Raw genomic sequence first — 15906 nt, forward strand, 5'->3', positions numbered from 1 at the left:
TCTCAAGGGTTTTCCTAACAGGGGTGAGTAGATATGTATTGTGTTTCCCCAGAAGTTTTACACAATTGGTAGAATGCTTATCTATCCCTATGTTTGATCCCCAATGTGAAAAAGCATTTTTTCTCTATCAAAAGTAATTAGTGTAAGAAAAATGAGGCAGAGAAGCAGATAGACTTGATCTCAACAGGCTGAGACTGCATTATTGTAACAGTGTAGGACCCCAACCTTTCCACAGGATGAAGGCTGAGTGCATTTAGAGGATCTGATGGACATACATACACGTGTGTGTGTGTGTGTGTGTGTGTGTGTGTGTGTGTGTGTGTGTGTGTGTGTGTGTGTGTATCAAGAGGAAGTTACATCTATTTTTGTGGTTTGACTGGGAGCAGGGTGGGTTGTTTTCGATACCTGGGCATATTGTTTCTGTAGGCGGAACAAGACTGTCAGTCTGGGGCTAAACAAGACCGTCAGTCTGGGGCTAAGCTGTTCTCGTGAACTGAGGTTATTACCCAACAGCTCAACAAGGGCCTGTATTTCCTGAACCTCCCCCTTTGTGCCCATTAGCCAATTAAGTCAGATTGTGGATTTGAGCTCCTATCAGTGGGAAAAGTGTTTAATTGAGCTTACAGTTTCAAAGGGTCAGAATCCAGGATGATGGAGAGACTGCATGGCAGCATGAACTATTGAGAGCTCACATCTCAAACACTGCAAGCAGGAAGCGGAGAGCACACTGAAACCTTAAAGCCCACTCCTGGTGATACACTTCCTCCAAGACCACATGTCCTAATCCTTCCCAAACAGTTTCACCAACTAGAGACCAAGTATTAAAACATAAGAGCCTATGGGGCTATTCTCGTTCAAACCACATATCCTCCAACTCAAATGTCTCCCATGACTTATTGTTACAATGAAGATTTAGAATCGTTAGTCCATGGCCACTCACGTGCAGCAATTCTGCCATTATTACTGCTAAAACGTGTTTACCTGTACTTTTGAGTGTCCATCCTGGCCAAATGCTGCTTGCAATGGGTTTCAACCTGGGGGCAAGGTCTGGAACCTCTTCCTCTTTGCTCCCTTGTGTTCTTTATGGGGTTAGGATATTCTACTCAAAGACAAACTCCTGGATCTTAGGGGTGTGGCAGGCTGGGCTGTCATCTGCATCCTAGGATAGCTCGGTGGATCCCTTCGTTGCCATAGAGCCCAGGGCAGTTAGTTTTCTCCCATGAATTCTTAGCTTCTTTATTGCTAGTCCCTTTAAAACAATTTATTTATTTATTTATTTATGTTTTCAAAACAAGGTTTTGAGACAAGGGTAGCCTTGCCTGTCCTAGAACTTGCTCTGTAGACCAGGCTGGCCTCGAACTCATAGAAAAAAAATTGTTTTATTTTGTCTTAGATAGGGTTTCTTTTGCTGTGCTAAAAGACCATAACCAAAAGTAAGTCCAGGAGGAAAGAGTTTATTTCGTCTTACAACTCTAAGGTCCCACTCCATCACTGAGGGAAGTCAGGACAGGAACTCAAGACAGAAACCTAGAGTCAGGAACTTAGGCAGAAGCTACTTACTGGCTTGCTCCTTATGTCTTGCTCAACCAGCTTTCTTTCTTTTTTTAACTTATGTTGGTTTTTAAAATATTTTTATTATTTCTAGTTATGTATAGGTGTGTGTGTGTGTGTGTGTGTGTGTGTGTGTGTGTGTGTGTGCATGTGGGTATGTGCACATGAGTGCAGATGCCCTTGCTCACATCAGATTTCCTGGGAATTGAAGCTATATATGCTTGTCATCCATCTGATATGGGCGCTAGGACTGAATTCAGGTCCTCTGGAGGAGTAGCAAGTGCTCTTAACCACCGAGTCTTCTCTCTAGTCCCTCCTCTAGCTTTCTTATACCACCCAGAACCACCTACCCAGAGATGGCACCACCCCAGTGGATTGGGCCCTCCCACATCAATCATTAATCAAGAAAATGCCCCACAGACTAGCAGACAGGCCATCTGGTAGAGGCATTTTCTTAATTGAGGTTCCTCTTCCCAGGTAATTGAAGCTTGTGTCAAGTTGACAAAAACAAAACAAATTAAAACAACAACAACAACTTAGACATAATCACATGGTTAATATGTAAATGCATATAAAATTCTGAGTTTGTCAAATTTCGATAGAAATGCAAGTCCTTTGGGAAATGCAGGTTCTGACTTACTGAGTCTTGGGTAGGGACTGAGACTGCATTTCTGAAGAGCCCCCCCCCCCCCCCGCTTTTTTTTAAATAAGAGCAAAGAACAATGATTGAAAGTGGATGTTCTTTATCCCATTGAAATTGGATATATCCCCGGGGCTGTAGAGATGGCTCAGCGGTTAACAGCACTAACTTCTCTTCCAGAGGCCCAGGGTTCAATTCCCAGCACCCGCATGGCAGCTTTCAACTGTCTGTAACGCCAAGATCTGACACCCTCACACAGACATACATGTAGGCAAAACACCAACATACATAAAATAATAAATAAATTAAAAACAAAGAAATGGATTTTTGTTTGTTTGTTTGTTTGTTTTTGAGACAGGGTTTCTCTGTGTAGCTTTGGAGCCTGTCTTGGAACTCACTCTGTAGTCTAGGCTGGCCTTGAACTCACAGAGATCCACCTGCCTCTGCCTCCTGAGTCCTGGGATTAAAGGCGTGCACCACCATTGCCCGGCATGGATGTATATCTTATAGCATGCCATGATGAGATCTTGCCAAGCTTGGTTGAATTGAGTTTAGTTTCTGACAATAAATGCCATGGCATACAAATAATTTGGTCTCTGTTTCAGTTGATTGAGAACCCTGTGGCTTAGGGTTGTTAACCATATGCAGGATGAACCACCTAAACCACTGAGGAAATGGAGAACAGGGCAAACCAAAGCCAGTATCCCACTGGCCATATGACATTATCCCGAATTTACAAATCAGCATTTTCCCTCAGTAATATAATACCCTTCCTAACACCAGTATTGAGGTTACACTGGTAAGCTTTCCATCACAATAATGCAATCTTGAGACAGCTATAAAGAAAAACTAACAGTTCATTTGGCTCATGGCTTTGGCGGTTCCGGTCCATGATCAAGTGGCCACCACAGGCTGGGACCTGTGGGAATAAAGTGGGAGAAGGAGGACAGGCATGCTTTGGACCTCTGGTCAGATGGCACATCATGAGAGGAATATGTGTCAGAGGTCCTACCTCCTGTTTGCCCATGTATCTCCCCAAATGTGATGGTCAACTCTGTCAACTTTGATTTGGCTGAGAGCTGCTGTAAGTGCACTTCTGGTCTATTAGTTACTTTTCTTATTGTTGTGGCAAAATGTCTGACCAAAGCAGCTGAAGGAAAGAAGGGTTCATTGTGGCCTAGTTTGAGAGTGCCATGGCCAGGGAAGCGTGGAGGCAGGAGTGCGAGGTGACTGGTCATACTGTCTATAGTGAGGAGAAAGAGATAAATGCTGGTCCTCTGCTAGGTGATTTAAACCTGTGAGTTGACAATGATTATCAGCAATCAGTTTATATGAGTGCGTCTTAGGGTTTCTATTGCTGTGAAGAGACACCATGACCATGGCAACTTTTTTTTTTAAGATTTATTTATTATCATGTATACAGTGTTCTGCCTGCATGTATGCCTTCATACCAGAAGAGACTGTGAGCCACCATGTGGTTGCTGGGGATTGAACTCAGGACTCTGGAAGAGCAGTCAGTGATCTTAAATTCTGAGCCATCTTTCCAATCCCCATGGCAACTCTTATAAAAGGAAAACATTTAATTGGATGGCTTATAGTTTCAGAGGTTTAGTCCATTATCATCATGGTGGGACATGCCAGTGTGCAGGCAGACATGGTGCTGAAGAAGGAGCTAAGAGTTCTACAGCTTGATCTGTAGGCAACAGGAAGTGAGCTGAAATACTGGGTGTGATTTGAACATATATGGGACCTCAAAGCCCACCTTCACAATGATACACTTCCTCCAACAAGGCCACATCTACTCCAACAAAGTCACACCTCCCAACAGTGCCACTCCCTATGAGCTTATGGGGGCCAATTACATCCAGACTACCACAGGATGTTCCAACCTATTGGAGTTGACAATGAAGATCAGCCACCAGTTTGTACGGGTGTTTCCAAGAGGCTTAACAAGGGAGAAGCCTGAAGCACTGGCTTCACCGTTCAGTAGGCTGGAACCTGTGGGAATAAAGTGGGAGGAGGAAGACAGGCATGCTCATTTTGGCTTCCCTAAGGCACATGTTTTCCCCGTAACTTGACATTCTGTCGTGTCTCCTGTTCAAAGCAATGGATCCACCCATGCTTAGACTGAGATCTCTAAAACCAAAAGTCAAAATAAATCATTCCTTCTTGTAGTTGGAAAGTTTCTCTCTGGGTCCTGCCAAGTCCCCACAGTTCTGCAGCCCACTTATAAAATTATCACTCAGAAGCTTATATTAATTAAAATTTCTTAGCCATTAGCTCAGGCTTATTATTGACTAGCTCTTACACTTAAATTAATCCATAATTCTTATTTATGTTTAGCAAAGTGGCTTGGTACCTTTTTTAGTTCTGTCCTTACATCTTGCTTCCTCTGTGTCTGGTTGGCGACTCCTGACACAGCCTTCCTCTTCCCCAAAATTCTCCTTGTCTGTTTATCCCGCCTATACTTCCTGCCTGGCTACTGGCCAATCAGCGTTTTATTTATCAACCAATGGGAACAACACATTCACAGCCTACAGAGCAACATCACCAATCACCTTCTTGTAAACTATTTCTCTTATTTACCCCAGCAGTGAGAAGCTACCTAACTAACACATCAGGCACAAGGCTTTAATACCTCAGCCTTTATGGGATGCTCATTCAAACCATAGTAGAGGTGTACCTGTAAGTACTACAGCACTGGAAATTATGCCAACTTCCCCCTTAAAAAAAAACCCCAAAACACCACAATTAGTACCTCAATAGTTTTTATGGGTTAAGATTTCAGGTGCAGGTTAGCTGGGTCCTCTGGCCCAGAGGCTTTCGGAAGGCTTTTCGGAAGGCTGCATCAATTTGTGTCAGACAAACAATAGCGGTGGGAGCAAGAGCCATCATCACGTGGTAGAGATGCAGGGAGGTAGAGATGATGATGGTGAAAGGGATCCACTTACAATCTCAGCTTGGCTCCATCTGTTAAAGGTCTCACAGCTTCCTAATACTGTCACCCTAGGGGCCAAGCTTCTAATACAGGAATCTTTGGGGAACAAACCACATCCTAACCTTAGTAATTTTCTATAAAGAGAGAGAAGGAGGGAGTCTGGAAACTGGGCTTCTCTGAATATAATACTTCTATATTGATTTTATGTTGGAATCCATGTTACTATTCTACATAATTATAAAACTAAATTTAAATATTGTTTACTTATTTATATATTTATTTATTCATTTATTTATTGAAACAGGAGCTCATGTATACCAGGCTGGCCTTGAACTCACTATATAGTAGACAATGACATTGAACTTCTGAGCCTCTTGCCTCTATCTCTCAAGTACTGGGATTACAGATGTGCTCCACCATGCCTGATATGTGTGGTGCTGGGAATCTAACCCAGGGCTTTAGGCATGCTAGGCAAGCACTCCTCCAACTGAGTTGCATTCCCAGAACTAAATTTAAACATCAAATCCTTATCAAATTGAATTGAGTTGAAATAGAAAACAATTTTGTGTTGATTGCTGATCTCCATGAAGAGGAATAAATTCAAGTGACGTTCAAATATAACAATCCTCTCTGTGGTATGTCCTAAGGATGCAAAGAACTGCAAATAATATTAATATTTTAATTCTGAAACCATTACCTATTTATTGATAAACAAGATAAGTGCTAATGTTGTTAGAACTTGAAGTTTAGGGTGAGATAAAAGAGAAATAAAAGTCAAATACAGTGAAAGTCAGCAACTATGAAAATGAATGGGGAAACACTAGCATAAGTTTATGATGTGTTTTTCTATTCCAAAATGGAGTCTGTGCCCAGCCCCAGGGAGTTTTCATCCCTGCTGAAACCTCATGAGCTGTGAGCCTCCACTGTCCATACATCTCTCAGCATGCTACTGTCCAAACTCCTACCATCGTGGCCCATCACTCTCTGCTTACAGCATTCTGGAGCTTTTCTAGATAGAAGTTCCAAACTCATCCTCACTCCTCTTGCAAGCCAGGCCCAAAGCCTGTGAACCACACAGTCAGATTGATCACAGCACTGCTTCTTCACTCGACACCAGCTTTGCACATTAGTTACTTTTCTTGCTGTGACAAAATACCCAGTGAAGGCCGCTTCAGGAGAGGAGGGTGATTGTGGCCCACAGTTTAAGAGTACAGGCCTTCGCCAGGCGGTGGTGGCGCACACCTTTAGTTCCAGCACTCGGGAGGCAGAGGCAGGCGGATCTCTGTGAGTTTGATGTCAGCCTGGACTACAGAGTGAATTCCAGGACAGCCAGGACTGTTATACAGAGAAGCCCTGGCTTGCAAAACCAAAATAAATAAATAAATAAATAAATAAAAATTAAAAAATTTTAAAAAATGGAGTCTGGGGCCTCCAAGATGGCCTAGTCAGTAAAGTGCCTGTAATGCAGGCGTAAGGACCGAGTTCAGATCCCTAGAACACACAGAAAAAGCAGGACATGGTGTTGCGTCTCTATCCCCCTTGCCTTGGGGTTGAGGTGGAGACAGGTGGATCTCTGAAGCTCATTGGCTGGCCAGCCAAGCTGAATCGGTGAGTTTCAGGTTCAGTGAGAGACTGTCGCAAAAACCAAACAAATGTGGAGCTCAGTTGAGGAAAGACATCCAAGGTCTACTTCAGCCTCCCTGTCCCCATGTATATGCTTACACATACACTCCACCACATACATACATGCTTACACATACACTCCACCACATACACACATGAATATTTGTGTGTGCATACATTCTATCTGTAGAAGGGTCTAGAAATGACGAGGAACCCTGTATTCCTTTCCCATTATGATAAAACAGCAGGACCAAGGAAACTTATGGAGAGAAGGGTTTATTTGGGCAGAAAGATAAGGGTCTTTAGGCTTCTGCTTACCCAAGCCAAAGTCCTTCTGTTTAGGACATTGTCCCCAGCACTGCTGTTTTGGAGAATGCTGCTTTGGTTCTAACAAACAGTAATTAAGACAATATCATCTTTTACTCCACAATGATGTTCTAATTTAGCTGCAAGGAAATTCAGTGGAAACTCAGAGGTTTGTCTGATCACTCTTAGAAGAGAGATTAGGAAGCCCAGCGCAGATTGTGGGCTCTAAGGTGCTTCTAAGAGTTCTCTCTTCGCTGGTAGTTTTGTGTGATACAATCCATATAGCTGGCCTGTTCAGTAACAGGATATTGCATAGATAATGGAGTATGACCTTCCAGCTTATGTCACAGAAGACACTGTCACCTCTGCCTGTTTTCTCACAGAACACTAGCTCTGGAGAAAGCCAGTTGCTATGTTGTGAGGGCAATTCAGTAACACTAGAGAGGCCCACACTTTGAGTTGAGGCCTCCTGTGAATCACCAGTACTACCTTGCCAGCCTGTTTTCATTGACAGTACTTACTCTTAATTTTATGTGTATGGGTGTTTTGCCTGCATGTCTGTCTGTGTACCATGGGTGTGCCTGATGCCTGCAGAGGTCATAAGAGTGTTCCATCCTCTGGAATTAGTTATGGATGGTTGTGAACTACCACATAGGTGCTAGAAACAACCCTGGTCCTCTGCAAGATCAACAAATGCTCTTAACCACTAAGTCATCTTTCTAGCCCAACTGTACCTTTAAAAGACCCTAAGACTGAACCTGCCAGCTAAGTTACTCCTAATTTCCTTACTCAGAGAAACTGAGAGTCACTGACAGTTTGTTTAAACATTCCTTTAACCTAGCAATAAACAACTAATATGGTGTTTCAGCACAGAAGTAGCTCTAGCTTATCAAATCGCTTCTTTTGGAATTTGGTCAGTTCCTCTGAAGGGTTTACCAAGTGCCCAGTGCTGCTTGCTCTGGGTTGTACAACAGAAAACTAAGGGAGACCGAGAGTGATAAAAACCACAATACTGTTCTCTCCAAAAAACCCATCCTAACCACAGAGAAGGGAAACGTATTGCTTTTTTTTTTTTTTTTTTTTTTTTTTTTTTTTTTTTTTGTCAAGACAGGATTTCTCTGTGTAACAGTTCTGGCTGTCCTGGAACTCAGAGATCCCCCTACCTCTGCCTCCTGAATGCTGGGATTAAAGGTGTGTGCCACCACTGCCCTGCCCAGCTCTTACTTGCTAATTTCATTTTACTTTTTGGAGGTAAACAGCTATGCTTAATCATAGGTTTGTTTATTCCATTGCTAATACTCAACTTCTCTTTTTAAAAATGTTAACACAGAGACTATTACACAAATCACAAATGAACACTTGATGAAATATTACATAGTAAACACATGCAACCACTCAGACCAAGAAATATTACCAGTCTCACAGGCCAGTGGGCAAAGCATCTGCCTTGGAAGCCTATGACCTGAGTTTAATTCCTGGGACATAAAAGATGGAGAGAAGTGACTCCATAAATTCATCCTCCGATTTCCATGCGGGCACTATGGCACAGGCACATGCCCCCATAATAATAAAAAAAAAAAGTTACTAATCTCCTAGAGGCCTCTGTTTCCCTTTCTGCTTCCCCCCAAAGTAGCGGTCATCTTCCTCATATTTTATATTAATATCAAAAAGACTGGCCTCCAGCTACATAAGGGAGACTACCTGCCTTAACTCCTGATCCTCCTGCCTCCCAAGTGCGAGGACTCCAGGTGTGCACCACTGTGTCTAGCCCTACTCAATTTAGTTATCTAATTAGTGCCAGGTGGGGATGGTAGTGGCCGTGGCAGCAGTGGCGGCGGTGCACCCCTTCGATTTCAGCTCTTGGGAGGCAGAGGCAAGCAGAGTACTGAGTTCGGGGCCAGCCTGGGCTACAGAGTGAGTTCTAGGACAGCCAGGGCTACACAGAGAAACCTTGTGAAAAAAAAAAGAAAGAAAGAGAGAGAGAGAGAAAGAAAAAAGAAAAGAAAAAAACCAAAATACTTAACTAATTAGTAATTGCAGTGCTGAGGATTCAGGGCCTTGGGAATATTAGGCAAGTCCCACTGAGATAGACCTCAGCCTCTGAACTTAGTACACATTCTTTGTCTCTTTCTTTTCTTTTTTCTTTTTGAAACAGGATGTCACTATGTGGCCCAGGGTGGCCTCAGACTCACAGAGATCTACCCATCTCTGCCTCCCAAGTGCCAGGATTGATTACAGGTTATGTGTCACCATGCCCAACAATTTGCATTTTTGATTTAAGATTATAAACATCTGTAGCTAGAGTTTTCCTGCCTGGCCCACAGTCTAGACAAATCTCTCTCACCTGCCAGTCCCACAGCCGCTCAGACCCGACCAAGTAAATACAAAGACTTATATTGGTTACAAACTGTATGGCCATGGCAGGCTTCTTGCTAACTGTTCTTACAGCTTAAATTAATCCATTTCTATTAATCTATACCTTGCCACATGGCTCGTGGCTTACCGGCATCTCACATGCTGTTTCTCATCGTGGCGGCTGGCAGTGTCTCTGACTCAGCCTTCCACTTCCCAGCTTTATTTTCCTCCTTGTCCCGCCTACACTTCCTGCCTAGCCACTGGCCAATCAGTGTTTTATTTATTGACTAATCAACAACACATTTGCCATACAGAACATCCCACAGCAAACATCCTATTTTGTTGTCATTAAATCTGATGATACCATAGATTGTCAGCAAGTTCACAAATATAAACAATGTGAATGTTGAGAAATATGAGACAAAGTTGAGCATGGTGGTACACACACACTCCAGCTCTAGGAGGCTGAGGTAGGAGCATTGCAATTTCAAGGCTAGCCTGTTCTACCTAGTGAGTTTGAGGCCACCAGAACCATGTAGTTAAAAAAACTGGCTGTTTCAAAAACCTAGGGGTTTTAGTAATTTATTGAAACTTCAATCTGTGCTGTTCCTTTTCTTCTTGAGACAGTTTTCCTATATAGCCCAGGATAGCCTTGAACTTAGGAGCCTCCTGAGTGCTGCAATTACAGGCATGGACCACCATGTTTGGCTCCAATCTGTGCCTTCTTTTAATTACAAAGGCAGAGAATAGCTTAACTTCTCCTTCTCCCAAGATGGGAGCCTGAATCCAAGGCTTCCCTACGACGAGCAAGCACTCCCTAATGGGGCTATATCCCCAGTTCTCTGTCATTTTTTAAATCTATGTGTTTTTAGATAATTGCCTCATCACCCAAATCTAAGTCTTGATTTCCATAATTTACAAATAAAGCTGGCTGAATTGGTCGAGACTTTGTAATTAGTCAAAATCCCAAAATCATGCCTGACTCCTCAGACTCTCCCTTGGCTTCAATTTTGGGTGAGGCCGCAGAAGCAAGAGCAGCAGCGATAGCTGTTGCCACAGGGGCAGCAGTCACAAAAGTAGCTGGATTAGCTAAGAAGGCCTTAACCTTATCAGCGAGTGGGGAGGTGTGTTCCATTGCCACAGATGAAGCCAGCATGGAGGCAACAGTCCGATAACCAATCTGCACACAACACTGGAAGCAAGAATGCAGTTTCCTCTGTGATAGCAAGCACTTCTGGCTTGTAGATCCAATGAACACCACCAGCTGGATGATCAGGAGGAAGGGGGCATGCTATGTTCAGTAGTATGGCTTTGATGGCTCTTACTGTGTCTCATCTACGTCTCGTCTTTATTGGTTGCACATAATTCAGAATTCCAATTATGTCTGAAGATTCTAGTGGTGATGCCTAAAGTCTGGAAGGAGCTCTTTTCAGGCCCTAGCCCAGTGCTTTGGGTTGGCATGGTGGCTACACATGGGACAGAGACAGGGTGTCTTGGCAGCATGCATCATCTTACTATCAGCATGTGGGTGCCTGGTACTCCAGGGGGGCGTAGGAGAGTGAAATCCCCTGGAGTTACTGAAGGGTGTGAGCGCCATGTGGGTGCTGGGAACCAAATCCTGGTCCTCTGCTCTTAACTGTCTCTCCAGCTCTGCTATGGGTGTTCTTGATTCTTGTTAGATCTGTACGGAGTGTTTTCCTGCAGGAGCTGGAATTTCAAGTTACGAAATACGGTTTCCAGAGTTAATCCTACACCGTGGGGAACTAGTTTGGAGTGAATATGGGAGCAGTATTCGACAGACACAAAAGAAGCTCAGCCTGGTACTATTAATGATGGAGGAAGTGAAGGTAAGGGGGCTGTTACTCAGGGGACACTATCGCCTCTCGGAAAAGGCACTAGGAAATTGTGAGAAAGCCCCAGTCACTTAAAATTGAAGGACTCTCTTAGGGGTATAGCTGGGTGGGGATACTTTGGGGGTCAAGGCAGCCTTTGGTAGTGGGGGATGTTGGGAAGAGCCTTTGGTATGAGTGGACCTCATGATCCCTGTCTTCTGCAAAAAGACAACCCAGGGGGCTGGAGCTACTGTTCAGTGATTAAGAGCACTTGCTATTTTTGCAGAGGGCAGGGGTTAGGTACCTGGGACCCTTATGGTGAATCCCTCGGCCTTTTCTGTCCTCAGCGAACATTAGGACGCACCTGGGACACAGGCATGCAAAAAGCTCACACACACACAGCTCTCTCTCTCTCTCTCTCTCACACACACACACACACACACACACACACGCAAAAAGCACACACGCGCGCGCGCGCGCGAGCGCCAACCCAGCTTCCAGGCCTTCACACAGTTCACACAGCCTTCTTCAGACAGGAGGTAAGCGAAGGATTTAGAATCCACCTCCTCCCGCCAGTTGCCATGGAGACCAACCCCAGTCTTTTCATTCCTTCTGGTACCGGGAATGAAGGGTAGTAGCCCAAACACAAAGAGACGGTGCCTGTACAGTACGGATGGTTGTGGGGCCCCTACTGCAGCTACAGAACTAGACCCAGAGACAAAAGCTAAGGTTAGTCTCGGCTCAAAGTCCTTCCTTCTGCTAACACTGGCTACTAGTGGCTTCGGAGGCTCTACTGGGCCGAAGGAAGGCGCGATTCACGAGCGCCGGCACCCGGCAGCGAGGAGAGACTAGGCGACGTCCCGGGAGAGTTCTAGGGAGGAAGGGGAGCCGACCGGCCACCCTTCCCGTGGATGCGCAGGAGGGGGCGCCCCTCGCTCGAATCGTCGGGGCGTCGCCGCCATCGCTCCCTACCTGCTCCACTTAGTTGTCCGGAAAGCCTGTCATTGGGTGGCAGCGCGGGCCCTTCGGCTCGAGTCGGGGAGCCGATTGGACGACAGCCCTGTCACTCGCCGGCACTCGGCTCGGATTGGCTCGCTGCACGTTGGCGCAACGGAAGAGGCGGCAGCCCGCGTGCGCCTGCGCTCCGCCGGCTGCGCGAAGACAGCGAGGCGGCGCTGGGGGGCTGGCTCGGGCGGCAGCAGCGGCTGCTGCGGATGGGAGCGGGCCGGCTCGGCGCGCCTATGGAGCGCCAGGGCAGGGATGCCGCCACCTCAGCCGCGGCCGGCGAGTCGACGTCCGCGGACGCCGAGGCGCGAAGGCGGGAGCCGCTCAGGCGCCGGGCGAGTAGCGCGGCGCCGCCGGGGTCCGGGGCGGCGGAGGGCGTGAGACGGGAGCGGCCTGGCTCCCTCAGCGGCACCGCCTCGGCCGCCCGCCCGCGCGGCGAGGGCCTCCGGAAGAGGCGGCCGCGTAAGTGCCCCGGCTGGCCGTCGTTGGTGCGCGCGAGCGGTGCCCGCGCGTGGGGTCCCCGCCACTTCCCCTCTCCCCACCTCCTGGGGCGTTCTTTTCCTGAGAACGTCTCCGTTTTCTTCCTGAGAAGGCGCCTCCTCTCCCCGACCCTTTGGCTCCCCAGTCGCGTTCACAAACTAAGCCTTTTATTTGGCGATTTCGAGCTCACTAGAAAGTGGTTAACTGTCCCCTCCTGGAAGCGCCACGGGCCTAAAATTCGACTCGGCTCGGTACGCCTCTTGCTTGCTTTTCTTCCCGAGAGAATTCAGGTCATCTCGCACCCAGAGGTTTCCCCCATTTTCCTTCCTCCAGTTCCCAGGAATTTCGGTTTCAGCTGGAGCATTCTGTGCATTAAGGCCTTTTCTTTGGAGGGGTGTCGACTTGCTCCTCAGTTTTGCCTAGGGAGTTACTCTTTCTAGAGAATCGGTTTCTCACTTTTACCAGTTTGTGGTTTTGTTTTGTTTTGCCTTGTGTACTTTCTCTCCTTCAAGACTGTTGTCCAGCAGCCATTACTACTGCTTAAAGTGTCGGTTGTCCTGATACCGTAATAGGAACTTAACAGCATAGCTGTGTTTTACATGTGGTTAAGACTTGGTTGTCAGATTACTATATGACTAATGCAGGCTGAGAGTTACGGAAAGTGGCCTGTGAGGTCTGTGTTGGATAGTCTGCCCAGCCCAACTGCCCAGTTGCTTTTATCGGTGATTTGAGTGATTGGATGGAGCTCTGTTTTGTCATGGAAAGTTTGGGGAGTTTTCGAGATATAGATATATTCATTCTCACCTTACAAGAGATTTGATAATATCGGCTGCTTGGGAGGTGAAGGCAGAGGGATCTGAAGTTTAAGACCCTGTCTTTAAAAAAAAAAAAGGAAAACAACCTTTCAAGCTATTTCTGTTGTAAAGACGTTTACATGATTTAAATTTTTTTATTTTATTTGTCATGTGAATGTGTGTGTGTGTGTGTACTCTGTATCACAGGACAACTTTCCCTAGTCCTGGGGATGGAGGGCAGTCACCCGCTGAGCCATCTCACTGACCCTGATGTACCTGGTTTTTTTTGTTTTTATTTTTATTTTATTTATTTTTATGTGCATTGGTGTTCTGCTTGCATGTCTGTGTGAGGGTGTCAGATCCCTTGGAGCTGGATTGCAGACAGTTGTGAGCTGCCATGTGGGTGCTGGGAATTGAACTCTGGTCTTCTGGAAGAGCAGCCAGTCCTCTTACTTGCTGAGCCATCTCTGCAGCCTCTGCTTGCTTTTTATTTAAGACAGGGAGTTGCTGTATAGCCAAATTGGCCTCATACTCAGGACATTCTTTCTGCTTCAGCCACGTTAGTGCTGGGGTTACAGATGCACCACTACCATGCTCTTCTTAGACTTTCATTTTCTTTCTTCCAATAGTGGGTTTGAGAACAGGGCTTTGTATATGCTGCTGGTACATGTTCTGTCACTGGTCTATATATAATATCCCCAGTCCAAGCACCTGAGTTTTGTTGTTTTGAGACAGTCTCATGTAGTACAGGATGGCCTTGAACTCCTGATCCCCTTGTCTACCTCCCAAATGCTGCAATTACAGGCACCTACCTGATTTTTAAGCAACACAAAAACATTAGTTCTTTTGTGGGCTTGTATTACATTATTTGACATCAGTGTCAATTTTAGAGGTTTAACATTTGTAGATGGTTGTTTGTGGCCACTCGTCACAGTATTTGGAGTATTATTTAGGATTAGTTGTGTGGGTCCAGCACAATTCAGCCTTCAGAGCACCTGTGAGATATGTGGTGGTAGTCTGTTTCACTGATCAGAGAAAAGGTGCCCAGTGACAATTGGTGACTCTGGTGGAATATAAATGCAGTTTAGGAATTTTAGCCTTTATGCTTCTGCTCTATTTTACTGAATTGTTTATCTTACTATTTTTTTTGGTTTTGTTTTTCATTGCTTTAGGCCAAACACAAACATGATCTTTTGTGTTCAAGGCTGTCTTGAGGGAAAAAATTGTGACTACCAAGTACTGAACATAAAAATAACCTACGGGGCTGGGGAGATGGCTTGGTCCATAAATTGCTTGCTTCAGAAGTATGAGGACCCAAGTTGAAGTCACCAGAACCTAGGTAAAAAACTGGATGCAGTGGCATGTGCCTGTAATACAGTGATGGTCATGTAGGCAGATTCCTAGAAGTTCATTGGCTAGTTAAGCCTAGCCTACTTGGCAAAGTTTCAGGCCAATGAGAGTCACTGTCTCAAAAAGTAGAAGGCACCCGAGGAGCTACACCCATGCACACACTTGAACTTTACTTTGTACTTGCACATTCTCATGTATGAATGATGTAGAGAGAACAGATTTCAGGGCTCATTTCAGTGGCTGGAATAAGAATTGGAGCCGGGCGGTGGTGGCGCACGCCTTTAATCCCAGCACTCGGGAGGCAGAGCCAGGCGGATCTCTGTGAGTTCGAGGCCAGCCTGGGCTACCGAGTGAGTTCCAGGAAAGGCGCAAAGCTACACAGAGAAACCCTGTCTCGAAAAACCAAAAAAAAAAAAAAAAAAGAATTGGAAAGGTGGTTCACACCTTTAATCCTAGCACTCGGGAGGCAGAGGCAGACAGATCTCTGAGTTTAAGGCCAGTCTGGTCTACAGAATCAGTTCTAGGACAGCTGCACAGAGAAACCCTGTCTCAAAACAAAACAAAAAGAATCTGAAGAGGTGTTGAAGAAGCTGCCTTAGCTGGGTGTGGTGGCCCATGCTTTTTAGTCGACAGCACTTGGGAGATAGAGTCAGGTGGATCCGTGTGTTTGAAGGCCAGCCTGGTCTACAGAGTGAGTGCCAGGACAGCCAGGGTTACAGAGAGGAACACTGTCTTGAAAAGACCAAAAGAAAACCCTGCCTTATAAACAAAAGACATTCAGATCCAAACAATTCAAAGACAATTCTGAAAAATATTGGGCTGTGTATGTTATATTCAAGTCGTCTCAGAACTTTTTTGAAGGCACTAGGCAGACAGACGTTGCGTTTATTTATTTTTGGGGGGCCATGTTTCTTGTTTCCCAAGCTAATCCTTAGCTGTAAGACCTTGAACCTGATCCTCTACCTCCTGAAGGCTGGGATTACAGATTTTTGTCATTATGTATGCTTTATCTGGTGCTGGGGATTGAACCCA

General features: G+C 45.6%; 1 protein-coding gene across 6 annotated transcripts in view; it reads left to right on the forward strand.

Moving 5' to 3' along the window:
* The first annotated feature begins 11765 nt into the window (after positions 1-11765).
* Pank2 (pantothenate kinase 2) overlaps positions 11766-15906 on the forward strand; it is a 37478-nt gene continuing 33337 nt past the window's right edge. Inside the window, exon 1 of one of the 6 annotated variants that reach the window (XM_052726059.1) lies at positions 11766-11784. Coding sequence is in view for 4 of the 6 variants with exons in the window: in XM_052726060.1 (XP_052582020.1) it covers positions 12460-12712 (253 nt within the window). In the remaining 2 variants the exon portion in view is untranslated. Of the gene's footprint in view, positions 11785-12392; positions 12713-15906 lie in introns of those variants that run through there. The other 5 variants (XM_052726060.1, XM_052726055.1, XM_052726057.1 and 2 more) reach the window with 5 other exon arrangements.

This window comes from Peromyscus californicus, unplaced genomic scaffold (assembly GCF_007827085.1).
Source record: "Peromyscus californicus insignis strain IS unplaced genomic scaffold, ASM782708v3 Scaffold_7__1_contigs__length_154581171, whole genome shotgun sequence".
Taxonomy (NCBI): Eukaryota; Metazoa; Chordata; class Mammalia; order Rodentia; family Cricetidae; genus Peromyscus; species Peromyscus californicus.